We start from the raw sequence: 15751 nt of genomic DNA on the forward strand, positions 1-15751 counted from the left end.
GTCGGAAGTTTACATACACTTAGGTTGGAGTCATTAAAACTAATTTTTAACCACTCGACAAATGTATTTTAACAAACTATAGTTTTGGCAAGTCGGCTAGGACATCTACTTTGTGCATGACACAAGTAATTTTTCCAACAATTGTTTACAGACAGATTATTTCACTTATAATTCACTGTATCACAATTCCAGTGGGTCAAAAGTTGACATATGCTAAGCTGACTGTGCCTTGAAAGCTTGGAAAATTCCAGAAATTATGTCATGGCTCGAGAAGCTTCTGATAGGCTAATTGATATAATTTGAGTAAATTGGAGGTGTACCCGTAGATGTATTTCAAGGCCTAACTTCAAACCCATATAAGTATAAACACCATGGGACCACGCAGCCATCATACCGCTCAGGAAGGAGACACGTTCTGTCTCCTAGAGATGAATGTACTTTGGTGTGAAAAGTGCAAATCAAACCCAGAACAACAGCAACGGACCTTGTGAAGATGCTGGAGGAAACAGGTACAAAAATATCTATATCCACAGAAAAACAAGTCCTATATCGACATAACCTGAAAGGCCGCTCAGCAAGGAAGAAGCCACTGCTCCAAAACCACCATAAAAAAGCCAGACTATGGTTTGCAACTGCACATGGGGACAAATTTCCTCTGGTCTGATGAAACAAAAATAGAACTGTTTCGTTATGTTTGGAGGAAAAAGGTAGAGGCTTGCAAGCTGAAGAACACCATCCCAACCGTGAATCACGGGGGTGGCAGCATCATGTTCTGGGGGTGCTTAGCTGCAGGAGGGACTGGTGCACCTCACATAATAGATGGCATCATGAGCCAGGAAATTATGTGGATATATTGAAGCAACATCTCAAGACATCAGTGAGGACGTTAACCTCTAGCGACGAGCAATCCCGTATCCGGGAGCGTAATCATAGCCTCAAGTACATTACCATAACGCAATGTTTCCTATTCATGAAAATCGCAAATTAAATGAAATAAATACATTCAAACACAAGCTTAGCCTTTTGTTAACAACACTGTCATCTCAGATTTTCAAAATATGCGTTACAGGCAACGCTAGACAAGCATTTGTGTAAGTTTAGCATGGCATAATGCTATGCTAGTCTGTGCTGGCAGCAGGCAACATTTTCACAAAAATAAGAAAAGCAACCAAATTAAATCATTTACCTTTGAAGAACTTCAGATGCTTTCACTCAGGAGACACCCAGTTAGATAGCAAATGTTAATTTTTTGTTTAAATAATATTTTTGTGGGCGAAAAATGTCACGTTTGTTCATCCTGCTTGGCTGAGAAATCGACAGAAAAATACTTAAACTATAACGCATTAGCATAACGCAACTTTTTCTATTCATGAAAATCGCAAATGAAATGAAATAAATATATTGAAACACAAGCTTAGCCTTTTGTTAATAACAACACTGTCATCTCAGATTTTCAAAATATGCTTTTCAACCAAAGCTACACAAGCATTTGTGTAAGAGTATTGATAGCCTAGCATAGCATTAAGCCTAGCATTCAGCAGGCAACATTTTCATAAAAACAATAAAAGCATTCAAATAAAATAATTTACCTTTGAAGAACTTCGGATGTTTTCAATGAGGAGACTCAGTTAGATAGCAAATGTTCATTTTTTCCAAAAATATTATTTGTGTAGGAGAAATCGCTCCATTTTGTTCATCACTTCACAAAAAAAAAAGAAAATTCATTCACTACAACGCCAAACTTTTTTCCAAATTAACTCCATAATATCGACAGAAACATGGCAAACGTTGTTTAGAATCATCCTCAAGGTGTTTTTCACATATCTATTCAATGATAAATCCTTCGTGGCAGTTGGGTTTCTCCTCAGTAGCAAACGGAAAAGTACTTGCAGCTGGAGATTACGCAATAATTGCAACGGAGACACCAAGCGACCACCTGGTAAATGTAGTCTCTTAGGGACAATCTTCCAATGATATGCCTACAAATACGTCACAATGCTGCAGACACCTTGGGGAAAACGTGGAAAAGGTAAGCTGACTCCTAGCTCCTCCACAGCCATATAAGGAGTCATTGCCATGAGGCGGTTTCAAAAAATGCGGCACTTCCTGATTGTATTTTTATCTGGGTTTTTTCTGTAACATCAGTTCTGTGGCACTCACAGACAATATCTTTGCAGTTTTGGAAACGTCAGCGTGTTTTCTTTCCAAAGCTGTCAATTATATGCATAGTTGAGGATCTTTTCGTGACGAAATATCTTGTTTAAAACGGGAACGTTTTTCATCCAAAAATTAAAAGAGCGCCCCCTATATCGAAGAAGTTAAAGCTTGTTCGCAAATGGGCCTTCCAAATGGACAATGACCCCAAAAATGCTTCCAAAGTTGTGACAAAAAGGCTTAAGGACAGCAATGTCAAGGTATTGGAGTGGCCATCACAAAGCCCGGACCTCAATCCCATAGAACATTTGTGGGCAGAACTGAAAAAGTGTGTGCGAGCAAGGAGGCCTTCAAACCTGACTCAGTTTCTCCAGCTCTGTCAGGAGGAATGGGCCAACTTATTGTGGGAAGCTTGTGGAAGGCTATCCGAAACATTTGACCCAAGTAAAACAATTTAAAGGCAATGCTACCAAATATTAATTGAGTGTATGTAAACATCTGACCCACTGGGTATTTGATGAAAGAAATAAAAGATGAAATAAATAATTCTCTCTATTATTCTGACATTTCACATTCTTAAAATAAAGTGGTGATCCTAACTGACCTAAGACAGGGAAGTTTTTACCAGGATTAAATGTCTAGAATTGTGAGAAACTGAGTTTAAATTTATTTGGCTAAGGTGTATGTAAACTTCCGACTTCAACTGTACGTCTCGTGTCTGAGCCGTTGAATTGCGACTCTACTTTGTCTCTATACTGATGCTTAGCTTTTAATTGCCTTGCGGAGGGAATAGCTGCACTGTTTGTTTTCGTCATGTTTCCGGTTACCTTGCCATGATTAAAAGCAGTGGTTCGCGCTTTCAGTTTGCTGCCATCAATCCACGGTTTCCGGTTGGGTAAGGTTTTAATAGTCACCGTGGGTACAATATCACTGATGCACTTGCTAATAAACTTGCTCACTGAATCAGCGTATACATCAGTGCTGTTGTCTGAGGCTATCCGGAACATATCCCAGTCCACGTGATCAAAGCAATCTTGATGCTTGGAATCAGATTGGTCTGACCAGTGTTGAACAGACCTGAGCATGAGCATTTCCTGTTTTAGTTTCTGTCTATAAGCTGGGAGCAACAAAATGGAGTCGTGGTCAGATTTGCCGAAAGGAGGGTCGAGGGAGGGCTTTGTATGGGTTGCGGAAGTTAGAGTAGCAATGATCCAGAATGCTGCCAGCCCGGTCACACATTCGATATGCTGATAAAATTTAGGTAGCCTTGTTTTCAGATTAGCTTTGTTAAAATCCTCAGCTACAATAAATGCAGCCTCAGGATATGTGATTTCCAGATTACATAGTGTAACGGTCGTCGTCGGTGGAATAAGGTGAGGACCAAGGTGCAGCGTGGTAAGAGTTCATGATTTTTAATATAATCAAAACTGAACACTAAACAAAATAACAACTAGGAAGAACGAACAAACGAAAGAGTCCTGTCTAGTGATGAACCCCAAAACAGAAAATAAACACCCACGAAACACAGGTGGAAAAAGGCTACCTAAGTATGATTCTCAATCAGAGACAACTAACGACTCTGATTGAGAACCATACCAGGCCAAACTCAAAAACCAACATAGAAAACCAAACATAGACTACCCACCCCAACTCACGCCCTGACCATACTGAAACAAAGACAAAACAAAGGAACTAAGGTCAGAACGTGACAGTACTCCCCCCCCACAGGTGCAGACTCCGGCCGCAAAACCTGAAACTATAGGGGAGGGTCTGGGTGGGCGTCTGTCCGCGGTGCCGGCTCTGGCGCGGGATGTGGACCCCATTTCACCATAGTTTTTCTCCGCCTCTTTCTCCGCCTCCTTGGCCTCTTAAAAATGACAACCCTCGCCGCCGACCTCGGACTGGGGACCCTAGCCCCAGGTCCCAAATGGACGGGAGATTGCGGCAGCACTGGACGGACGGGAGACTCCGGCAGCTCCGGAGTGAAGGGCGATTCTGGCAGCGCCGGCGTGACGGACGGCTCTGGCAGCTCCTGACTGACTGATGGCTCTGGCAGCTCCTTGCTGACTGGCGGCTCTGGCAGCTCCTGGCTGACTGGCGGCTCTGGCAGCTCCTGATTGGCGGGTGACTCTGGCAGCTCAGGACAGACGGGCGACTCTGGCAGCTCAGGACAGACGGGCGACTCTGGCAGCTCAGGACAGACGGGAGACTCTGGCAGCTCAGGACACCCTGACTCTGACAGCGCTGGACAGGAGGAAGACTCTGACAGCACTGGAAAGGCGGGAGCACCTGTAGGAAGGAGACGGAGAGACAGCCTGGTGCAGGGGGCTGCCACCAAAGGTCTGGTGCATGGAGTCTGCACCGGATAGACCAGACCGTGGAGGCGCACTGGAGGTCTCGAGCACCGAGCCTGCCCAACCCTACCTGGCTGAATGCTGCCCGTAGCCAGGCCAGTGCGGCGAGGTGGAATAGCCCGCACTGGGCTGTGCTGGCGAACCGGGGACACCATGCATAGGGCTGGTGCCATGTACACTGGCCCGAGGAGACTCACTGGAGACCAGATGCGCTGAGCCGGCTTCATGGCACCTGCTCGATGCCCACTCTAGCCCGGCCGATACGAGGCGTTGCAATGTAACGCACCGAGCTATGCACACGCACCGGGACACCGTGCGCCTCACGGCATAACACGCTGCCTGCCCGGTCCCTCTCTCTCCACGGTAAGCACGGGGAGTTGGCTCAGGTCTCCTACCTGACTTAGCCACATTCCCCGTGTGCCACCCCCCAATACATTTTTGGGGCTGCCTCTCGGGCTTCCACCCACGCTGCCGTGCTGCCTCCTCATACGGCTGCCTCCAGCTCAGCCTTGGGCGGCGATATTCTCCAGCCTGTGCCCAGGGTCCCTTGCCGTCCAGAATCTCCTCCCATGTCCAGGAGTCCTGCGATCGCTGCTGCTGCTGCTGCCTGTTACCACGCTGCTTGGTCCTTTGGTGGTGGGTGTTTCTGTAACGGCCATCGTCGGTGGAAGAAGGTGAGGACCAAGGTGCAGCGTGATAAGTGTTCATGATTTTTAATATAATGAAAACTGAACACTAAACAAAATAACAACTAGGAAGAACGAACAAACGAAAGAGTCCTGTCTAGTGATGAACCACAAAACAGAAAATAAACACCCACGAAACACAGGTGGAAAAAGGCTACCTAAGTATGATTCTCAGTCAGAGATAACTAACGTCACCTGCCTCTGATTGAGAACCATACCAGGCCAAACTCAAAAACCAACATAGAAAAATAAACATAGACTACCCACCCCAACTCACACCCTGACCATACTAAAACAAAGACAAAACAAAGGAACTAAGGTCAGAACGTGACACATAGAGTCTAATGAAGTTCTTTCAGGGCTGTCGAGGTGTCTGCTTGGGGGAGGGGATATTCACGGCTGTGATTATAATCGAAGAGAATTCTCTTGGTAGATAATGCGGTCGGCATTTGATTCTAAGGAATCCTAGGTCAGGTGAACAAAAGGACTCTTGTTCCTGTATATTGTTATGATCACACCACGACTCGTTAATCATAAGGCATATACCCCTGCCCTTCTTCTTACCAGAGAGATGTTTGTTTCTGTCAGCGCGATGCGTGAAAGAAACCGGGTGGCTGTACAGACTCTGATAACGTATCCCGAGTGAGCCATGTTTCTGTGAAACAGAGAATGTTACAATCTCTGATGTCTCTCTGGAAGACAGCCCTTGCTTGAATTTCATCTACCTTGTTGTCAAGAGACTGGACATTGGCGAGTAGTATACTTGGGAGCAGTGAGCGATGTTCCCATCTACGGAGCCTGACCAGAAAACCGCTCCGTCTGCCCCTTCTGCGGCGCCGTTGTTTTGGGCCGCCTACTGAGATCCAATCCATTGTCCTGGGTGGTGGTCCAAACAGAGGATCCGCTTCGGGAAAGTAGTATTCCTGGTCGTAATGTTGGTAAGTTGACATTGCTCTTATATCCAATAGTTCTTCCCGACAGTATGTAATTAGACTTAAGATTTCCTGGGGTAACAGTGTAAGAAATAATACATAAAAAAACAAAATACTGCATAGTTTCCTAAAAAAGGGAAGCAAGGCAACCATCTCTGTCGGCGTGTGAGCTGAGCATGTTTTTGGTTTCCCATTGGTTCTGGGAACGAAGCCATAAGTTTCCTAACTGTAAAAAAAAAAAACATTCTGAGGACGTACGTGAAAATTTTGCCTCTTCTGGGAATGTACATTTTTAGGTTGCAGGGAGGTTCTGAGAATGTTTTACTATGGTTCCCTGAAAAGTTCCCTGGGAGTTTTCTTTTGCATTCTGAGAATTTAAATTCTAGGTTATTTGAGAACATGTTTCAATAAGACTTTCAATAACACTGCTATCTTAGGCTAATTGTTTTAAACTCCAAGCACAGATAGGACAAACATGAATTCATTTGCTTCGGCATTAATCATGCAAACACATTTATCTTTCATTGTGGCATGGCGTCAGTGAGATTCAAAACTATGCTCTGCTGTTTTCTATCCATGGAATTAGTCCACTGTGCCACCATGATGGAAATAGCATGCCATGTTGTTGTTTTTTATTCATACAAAGCAGTTTATTTTTGGCTATTCAATCAGACTCCATTTGAAAGGAAACAAGCACACATTAAGATCAGGTGTGGTCAATTAGTGGGCATGGCCAAAACACCCGAAGACACTTAACAAGACAGAGGATAGTGAGAGGTTTTTTCATGCTCAGAATGGATTGTATATGTTTACAGGATCGGTGTCCCCACTGCGGGACGGTTGAGCTAACGTGCGTTAATGTGATTAGCATGAGGTTGTAAGTAACAAGAGAATTTCCCTGGACAAAAACATGTCTGATATGGGCAGAAAGCTTAAATTCTTGTTAATCTAACTGCACTGTCCAAATTACAGTAAATGTTACAGTGAAAGAATACCATGCTATTGTTTGAGGAGAGTGCACAGTTATGAACATGAAAATGTATTAATAAACCAATTAGGCACATTTGTACAGACTTGATATGACAATTGTTCATTGCATCAGTGCAAAACTTTGCACATACACTTCTTCCATCTAGTGGCCAAAATATAAGTTGTGCCTAAACTGGAATAATACATTGTGCCCTTTCTCTTGCATTTCAAATATGATGAAAAAATAAAATAATAATAAAAATGCATGTTTTTCTATGTATTATCTTTTTCCAGATCTAATGTGTTTTATTCTCCAACATTAATTTCACATTTGCACAAACTTCAAAGTGTTTCCTTTCAAATGGTATCAAGAATATGCATATCCTTGCTTCAGGTCCTGAGCTACAGGCAGTTAGATTTGGGTATGTAATTTTAGGCGAAAACTGTAAAAAAGGGTCGATCCTTCTTTGAACATTACTCATGATTTCTTGTGGTTTTTTGGAAAGTGTTCTGAATGTTCTGAGAACAGGACTTTAAAAAGGACTATGAAGAAACCTGCAAAAAAAAACGTTATGCTGAAGTACTGAAATTCCCCCTGAAGAATCATTCCCAAAATGTTGCCGGTAGGTTGTATGCAAAATAACCATAGGACAACCAGTCTCTCACCAAGCTCTAAGAAACATATGGTTCTCAGAACATTATACGTTAGCTGGGCTGTGTTTGAACACAACATGTTAGAATCTCTTTTTCTTATTGGCAATTATCAACACAGGCACTCCAACGGGCTCTCTCTGTCGTGCCAAATAAAAGACTGGAATTATTGCTTCAATTGTGGAGCTTCCAATAAACATACCTCTCACAACCAACAGTCAGAATCAAGGTTGTTTTGAAACTAAGCTGTGCATGGCCGGATTTCAATGGTCGGCGTTAGTGGATTTTCCTGGACACTCTAGTATGCAATTACATTAGACACACTTGTGGAAGAGATCTGAAATGACAGGATTAATTGCAGTCCAAGGATTAATTGCTGTTATGTTTGTCAATATGTCTCTTTTGATGGTTCATGTCAATCAGTACTGCATTAATTAGCCTCAAAGTTACCATTGCAGTTACAGGATGAAGTCCAGCCTGTGTATACAATGTGTCCTGTTATGTTTATGTCAATGTCTCCTTCGATGTTTTATGTCGATCAGTGCTTCTTTAGTTATCGTCAAAGTTACTGTTGCATTTACAGGATTTATACAATCCTCATATGTTTTTTTTTGTTTTGTTGTTTGCAGCTGCGGGCCCATGCTGTGGACATGAATGGGAACAAGGTGGAAAGCCCCATAGACCTATACATCTACGTCATCGACATGAATGACAACCGGCCAGAGTTCCAGAACCAGGTCTACAATGGCTCTGTGGCTGAAGGCTCAAAGCCAGGTACATAAACTAGGACAGTAAATAGTGTCTTTTTTCTTCAAGTATTTCAAGTATATGAACGGAGGCATGATGATTTTAAAGGTAGAAAGAAGACCATGTCATAATTGGAGGAACACTTGTTTTACCAGTCAGAGACGAAGGCCAGATGTTAATCTACATTGTGTTCAGACACCAGATGTTTATCTACATTGTGTTCAGGCAATGTTCTACTGCCAAGTTTAATGACAGGAGAATTTATAAACAACGCAGGTGAGAGACCGAGAGAGAGAAAGAAAAAGTACACACACACGCAACACACACATTGCAATAGTCTCTCCTCAGTGGAGCGTGGGTCTGTTCTCTGTTCTAGACCTGCTAATTAGCGAGGAGAACCAAACGTATTAAAAATGTCTGTATTTTCAACTGACTGCGACTCTCTTGTAAAAACAAAGACAGGGTGTGTTGGGGTTAAAACACTGTCAATTGGTATTTAAAAAAATGTAGGTCACAACTAATTAGCTTATTATTCTCTCTCTCGCTCTCTTGTCTCTCTATATATATGTATATTCTTCATTTCTATTGTAAAAGACCAAGTCCATAATATGTCAAGAACAACTCAAATAAGCAAAGATAAACAACAGTACAACATTACTTTAAGACATGAAGGTCACTCAATCCAGAAGATTTCAAGAACTTTGAAAGTTTCTTCAAGTGCAGATGCAAAACCATCAAGCGCTATGATGAAACTGGCTCTCATGAGGACAGCCACAGGAAAGGAATACCCAGAGTTACCTCTGCCGTAGAGGATACATTCATTAGAGTTAACTGCACCTCAAATTGCAGCCCAAATAAATTATTCACGGTGTTGAAGTAATAGACACATCTCAACATCAACTGTTCAGAGGAGACTGCGTGAATCAGGCATTCATGGTCGAATTGCTTCAAAGAAACCACTACTAAAGGACACCAATAAGAAGAAGAGACTTGCTTGGGCCAAGAAACATGAGTAATGGACATTAGGCTGGTGGAAATCTGTCCCTTGTTCTGATGAGTCCAAATTTGAGGTCTTTGGTTCCAACCACCGTGTCTTTGTGAGACGCAGAGTAGGTGAACGGATGATCTCCGCATGTGTAGTTCCCACCGTGAAGCATGGTGGAGAAGGTGTGATGGTGTTGGGCTGCTTTGCTGGTGACAATGTCTGTGATTTATTTAGAATTCAAGGCACACTTAACCAGCATGGCTACCACAGCATTCTACAGCGATACGCCATCCCATCTGGTTTGCGCTTAGTGAGACATTTGTTTTTCAACAGGACAATGACCTAAAACCCACCTCCAGGTTATGTAAGGGTTATTTGACCAAGAAGGAGAGTGATGGAGTTGTGCATCAGATGACCTGGCCTCCACAATCACCTGACCTCAACCCAATTGAGATGCTTTGGGATGAGTTGGACCGCAGAGTGATGGGAAAGCAGCCAACAAGTGCTCAACATACAGTGCCTTGCGAAAGTATTCGGCCCCCTTGAACTTTGCGACCTTTTGCCACATTTCAGGCTTCAAACATAAAGATATAAAACTGTATTTCTTTTGTGAAGAATCAACAACAAGTGGGACACAATCATGAAGTGGAACGACATTTATTGGATATTTCAAACTTTTTAACAAATCAAAAACTGAAAAATTGGGCGTGCAAAATTATTCAGCCCCTTTACTTTCAGTGCAGCAAAGTCTCTCCAGAAGGTCAGTGAGGATCTCTGAATGATCCAATGTTGACCTAAATGACTAATGATGATAAATACAATCCACCTGTGTGTAATCAAGTCTCCGTATAAATGCACCTGCACTGTGATAGTCTCAGAGGTCCGTTAAAAGCGCAGAGAGCATCATGAAGAACAAGGAACACACCAGGCAGGTCCGAGATACTGTTGTGAGCCGGATTTGGATACAAAAAGATTTCCCAAGCTTTAAACATCCCAAGGAGCACTGTGCAAGCAATAATATTGAAATGGAAGGAGTATCAGACCACTGCAAATCTACCAAGACCTGGCCGTCCCTCTAAACTTTCAGCTCATACAAGGAGAAGACTGGTCAGAGATGCAGCCAAGAGGCCCATGATCACTCTGGATGAACTGCAGAGATCTACAGCTGAGGTGGGAGACTCTGTCCATAGGACAACAATCAGTCGTATATTGCACAAATCTGGCCTTTATGGAAGAGTGGCAAGAAGAAAGCCATTTCTTAAAGATATCCATAAAAAGTGTTGTTTAAAGTTTGCCACGAGCCACCTGGGAGACACACCAAACATGTGGAAGATGGTGCTCTGGTCAGATGAAACCAAAATTGAACTTTTTGGCAACAATGCAAAACGTTATGTTTGGCGTAAAAGCAACACAGCTCATCACCCTGAACACACCATCCCCACTGTCAAACATGGTGGTGGCAGCATCATGGTTTGGGCCTGCTTTTCTTCAGCAGGGACAGGGAAGATGGTTAAAATTGATGGGAAGATGGATGGAGCCAAATACAGGACCATTCTGGAAGAAAACCTGATGGAGTCTGCAAAAGACCTGAGACTGGGACGGAGATTTGTCTTCCAACAAGACAATGATCCAAAACATAAAGCAAAATCTACAATGGAATGGTTCAAAAATAAACATATCCAGGTGTTAGAATGGCCAAGTCAAAGTCCAGACCTGAATCCAATCGAGAATCTGTGGAAAGAACTGAAAACTGCTGTTCACAAATGCTCTCCATCCAACCTCACTGAGCTCGAGCTGTTTTGCAAGGAGGAATGGTCTCTCGATGTGCAAAACTGATAGAGACATACCCCAAGCGACTTACAGCTGTAATCGCAGCAAAAGGTGGCGCTACAAAGTATTAACTTAAGGGGGCTGAATAATTTTGCACGCCCAATTTTTCAGTTTTTGATTTGTTAAAAAAGTTTGAAATATCCAATAAATGTCGTTCCACTTCATGATTGTGTCCCACTTGTTGTTGATTCTTCACAAAAAAATACAGTTTTATATCTTTATGTTTGAAGCCTGAAATGTGGCAAAAGGTCGCAAAGTTCAAGGGGGCCGAATACTTTCGCAAGGCACTGTATGTTCTGTGGGATGGTTATACTTTTCTGGAGCATTTAAAACATAAAGAAGTTCAGCATTATTTTATCCAACTAATCACTTAAACTTTAAACTGCTCACTTTAGGCTGGTAATGAGAATGGTCCTCCCATAAGTCTTTTGGTTCCATCAGACAGAATGTTTTTCTAACTGCTTAGAGTAAAGGGGGATGGGATGTGTTCAGCTCTAAAAGAGACATGTCTATAAGACTAGAAGACTCTTAATATCAAAATGCCTCTGAAGCATTACAGCTGATCCTCCATCTACTATGGCTGCTATATAAAACCATTAAAAGAGACAGACCTGCGGGGAGTTGCCCTTATCGCTGTCGCCAGATGCAACATTCTGTGTCAAATCAATCCATCAGTGAAAGTGGGTTTAAAATGGCACTCTCGCCAACACAGACGTACACCCATCGGGAGACACAGAAACGAGCATGTCATTGGATTTGATCAGTCTTACATGTAAGTAATTAGGCAATTACACTACATAATTAGTAATCCAATTAGAACTAATCCAATTGTTATTGTGATTCAGACAGGGAAAATTATCAGTGGTGTGTGTTCATTCAAGTGTCATCACCAGGGTGTTCTACGAGTTTGCTTAGCACTTACCGCATGAGCTCTACAAGTTATTGGATGGTTATTGTAAATTGATAAGTTACACTGACATTGGTGAACCCTTGTCTATGGGGGAAAAAAACTCAACACCACCACCACGTTCTCCTCATGCATAGGAGATCAGACAAATTTGGTGGAAAAACACCAAAATGCTATAGTCAGTGATGGAAAAAGAGTTCTCAATCTTGTTGAAACTTGAGACACTCTGAAATGAGAAGAGGTGTAAAGTATTTAAGTAAAAGTACTTGAAAGTATTACTTTACTTTACTAATCATATTTTTGACTACTTTTACATCACTACATTCCTAAAGACAAGTATGTACTTTTTACTCCATACATTTCACCTGCCACCCAAAAGCTCTCATTACATTTTGGCAGGACAGGAAAATTGTGTAATTCACACACTTATCAAGAGAACATCCAAATCAAATCAAATCAAATCAAATGTATTTATATAGCCCTTCGTACATCAGCTGATATCTCAAAGTGCTGTACAGTAACCCAGCCTAAAACCCCAAACAGCAAGCAATGCAGGTGTAGAAGCACGGTGGCTAGGAAAAACTCCCTAGAAAGGCCAAAACCTAGGAAGAAACCTAGAGAGGAACCAGGCTATGTGGGGTGGCCAGTCCTCTTCTGGCTGTGCCGGGTGGAGATTATAACAGAACATGGCCAAGATGTTCAAATGTTCATAAATGACCAGCATGGTCGAATAATAATAAGGCAGAACAGTTGAAACTGGAGCAGCAGCACAGTCAGGTGGAAGTTGAAACTGGAGCAGCAGCATGGCCAGGTGGACTGGGGACAGCAAGGAGTCATCATGTCAGGTAGTCCTGGAGCTCAGGTCCTAGGGCTCAGGTCCTCCGAGAGAGAGAAAGAAAGAGAGAAGGAGAGAATTAGAGAACGCACACTTAGATTCACACAGGACACCGAATAGGACAGGAGAAGTACTCCAGATATAACAAACTGACCCCAGCCCCCCGACACATAAACTACTGCAGCATAAATACTGGAGGCTGAGACAGGAGGGGTCAGGAGACACTGTGGCCCCATCCGAGGTCACCCCCGGACAGGGCCAAACAGGAAGGATATAACCCCACCCACTTTGCCAAAGCACAGCCCCCACACCACTAGAGGGATATCTTCAACCACCAACTTACCATCCTGAGACAAGGCTGAGTATAGCCCACAAAGATCTCCGCCACGGCACAACCCAAGGGGGGCGCCAACCCAGACAGGATGACCACAACAGTGAATCAACCCACTCAGGTGACGCACCCCCTCCAGGGACGGCATGAGAGAGCCCCAGTAAGCCAGTGACCCAGCCCCTGTAATAGGGTTAGAGGCAGAGAATCCCAGTGGAAAGAGGGGAACCGGCCAGGCAGAGACAGCAAGGGCGGTTCGTTGCTCCAGAGCCTTTCCGTTCACCTTCCCACTCCTGGGCCAGACTACACTCAATCATATGACCCACTGAAGAGATGAGTCTTCAGTAAAGACTTAAAGGTTGAGACCGAGTTTGCGTCTCTGACATGGGTAGGCAGACCGTTCCATAAAAATGGAGCTCTATAGGAGAAAGCCCTGCCTCCAGCTGTTTGCTTAGAAATTCTAGGGACAATTAGGAGGCCTGCGTCTTGTGACCGTAGCGTACGTGTAGGTATGTACGGCAGGACCAAATCAGAGAGATAGGTAGGAGCAAGCCCATGTAATGCTTTGTAGGTTAGCAGTAAAACCTTGAAATCAGCCCTTGCTTTGACAGGAAGCCAGTGTAGAGAGGCTAGCACTGGAGTAATATGATCAAATTTTTTGGTTCTAGTCAGGATTCTAGCAGCCGTATTTAGCACTAACTGAAGTTTATTTAGTGCTTTATCCGGGTAGCCGGAAAATAGAGCATTGCAGTAGTCTAACCTAGAAGTGACAAAAGCATGGATTAATTTTTCTGCATCATTTTTGGACAGAAAGTTTCTGATTTTTGCAATGTTACGTAGATGGAAAAAAGATGTCCTTGAAATGGTCTTGATATGTTCTTCAAAAGAGAGATCAGGGTCCAGAGTAACGCCGAGGTCCTTCACAGTTTTATTTGAGACGACTGTACAACCATTAAGATTAATTGTCAGATTCAACAGAATATCTCTTTGTTTCTTGGGACCTAGAACAAGCATCTCTGTTTTGTCTGGTCATCCCTGGTCATCCCTACAGCCTCTGATCTGGCGGACTCACTAAACACATGCTTCTTTTGTAAATTATGTCTTGATTGTTGGAGTGTGCCACTGGCTTTCCATAAACTTAAAAAACAAGAAAATTATTCCGCCTGGTTTGCTTTATATAAAGTAGAGGCTCTTAAACTTTTTCAGCCTGGGACCAAATTAGAAATTCTGTATTTTCCTGGGACCCAAGCTTAAGAGAATATGCAACAATACATAAATATTGGTACATTTCATTGCCCTTGTGTCTAAAACAAATGCAACATAGACGAAATCAAATAATAATGACATTAAATATCCATATTAATATATATTAATGTTCATTTTCCCCATTTAAAAACACTCTTACATATCTGTCTAGGTTGGAACTGTTGTTGTTAAAATACAATAAATTATTTTCCTTCTGAACTGGAATAAACTGATTGATCACATCACACTGATGAATAACAGAACACACACACAGGCTTTTTGATAGTGCAACCGCAAGTAACTGTACATATGAAAAATTATCAGGCCTACTGTACAGCTTACTGTATAAATTATTGTTGATAGAAAGTCTAGGTTGGAACTGTTGCTGTTAAAATACATATGTTTTATTCTGAACTGGAATAAACACACACACACACACACATTCCCAATGAGAGGTGTGTGGCTGGTTGAAGTTTTCAACAAGCATGTCTATTCTGGGATCAGTTTTTGACAGTGTAACACTGAGGTCAGGCTCAGCATCGACACTGTTTCTGTACTTGAGAACCCTGGCTTGCATTTGTATGTGGTGCCAAACTGGATCAGAACATCTACTGCTTTCTCAGTCAGGCAGGAGAACATTTCTTGCTGTAGATGAATAACCCAGAACTGTGAGTGAGTTTCCTTCAAAAAGCATCTTGCTTTAATCAGTTTATTCCAGTTAAGAATAACAATTGTTTCCTGAAGCATTCTGCCCTGTTCTGAAAGAGATGTGGATGTTTGGTCAGGACGTGTTGTTTTAATAATTTGTTCATTTTGAGAGACTCATTACTAAGCACTTCCCCACATGAAACATATTGTGGGTGCTCCTCTTTATAAGTTTGTTTGAAAGAGAGAGAAACAAATCGCTGTATATGCGTTTCATGACAATTGAGGTCAGTCAGAACTTGTGGCTAGCATGAGTCCATTTGATGACAGCAGTGAGTGATGGTGAGTAGGAATGACAAGTCAATGGCTGACAGAGCATCATCTGCTGCTGAATGTTGCACTGCATCGTGTCTGTCGGGAGTGATCTTCAAAAAAACTGCAGAAAAATGATACGGTAAAACCGCAAAGCACATGGGCATCTCC

At 42.7% G+C, this 15751-nt stretch overlaps 1 protein-coding gene across 2 annotated transcripts in view; it reads left to right on the forward strand.

The window, feature by feature from the left end:
* LOC112219555 (cadherin-4) overlaps positions 1-15751 on the forward strand; it is a 342114-nt gene that overhangs the window by 293297 nt on the left and 33066 nt on the right. For both annotated transcript variants that reach the window (XM_024380897.1, XM_024380906.1), the window contains exon 7: positions 8376-8520. In XM_024380897.1, coding sequence (XP_024236665.1) covers positions 8376-8520 — 145 coding nt within the window. The remainder of the gene's footprint in view (positions 1-8375; positions 8521-15751) is intronic.

Source organism: Oncorhynchus tshawytscha, linkage group LG02 (genome assembly GCF_018296145.1).
Source record: "Oncorhynchus tshawytscha isolate Ot180627B linkage group LG02, Otsh_v2.0, whole genome shotgun sequence".
NCBI classification, from domain to species: domain Eukaryota; kingdom Metazoa; phylum Chordata; class Actinopteri; order Salmoniformes; family Salmonidae; genus Oncorhynchus; species Oncorhynchus tshawytscha.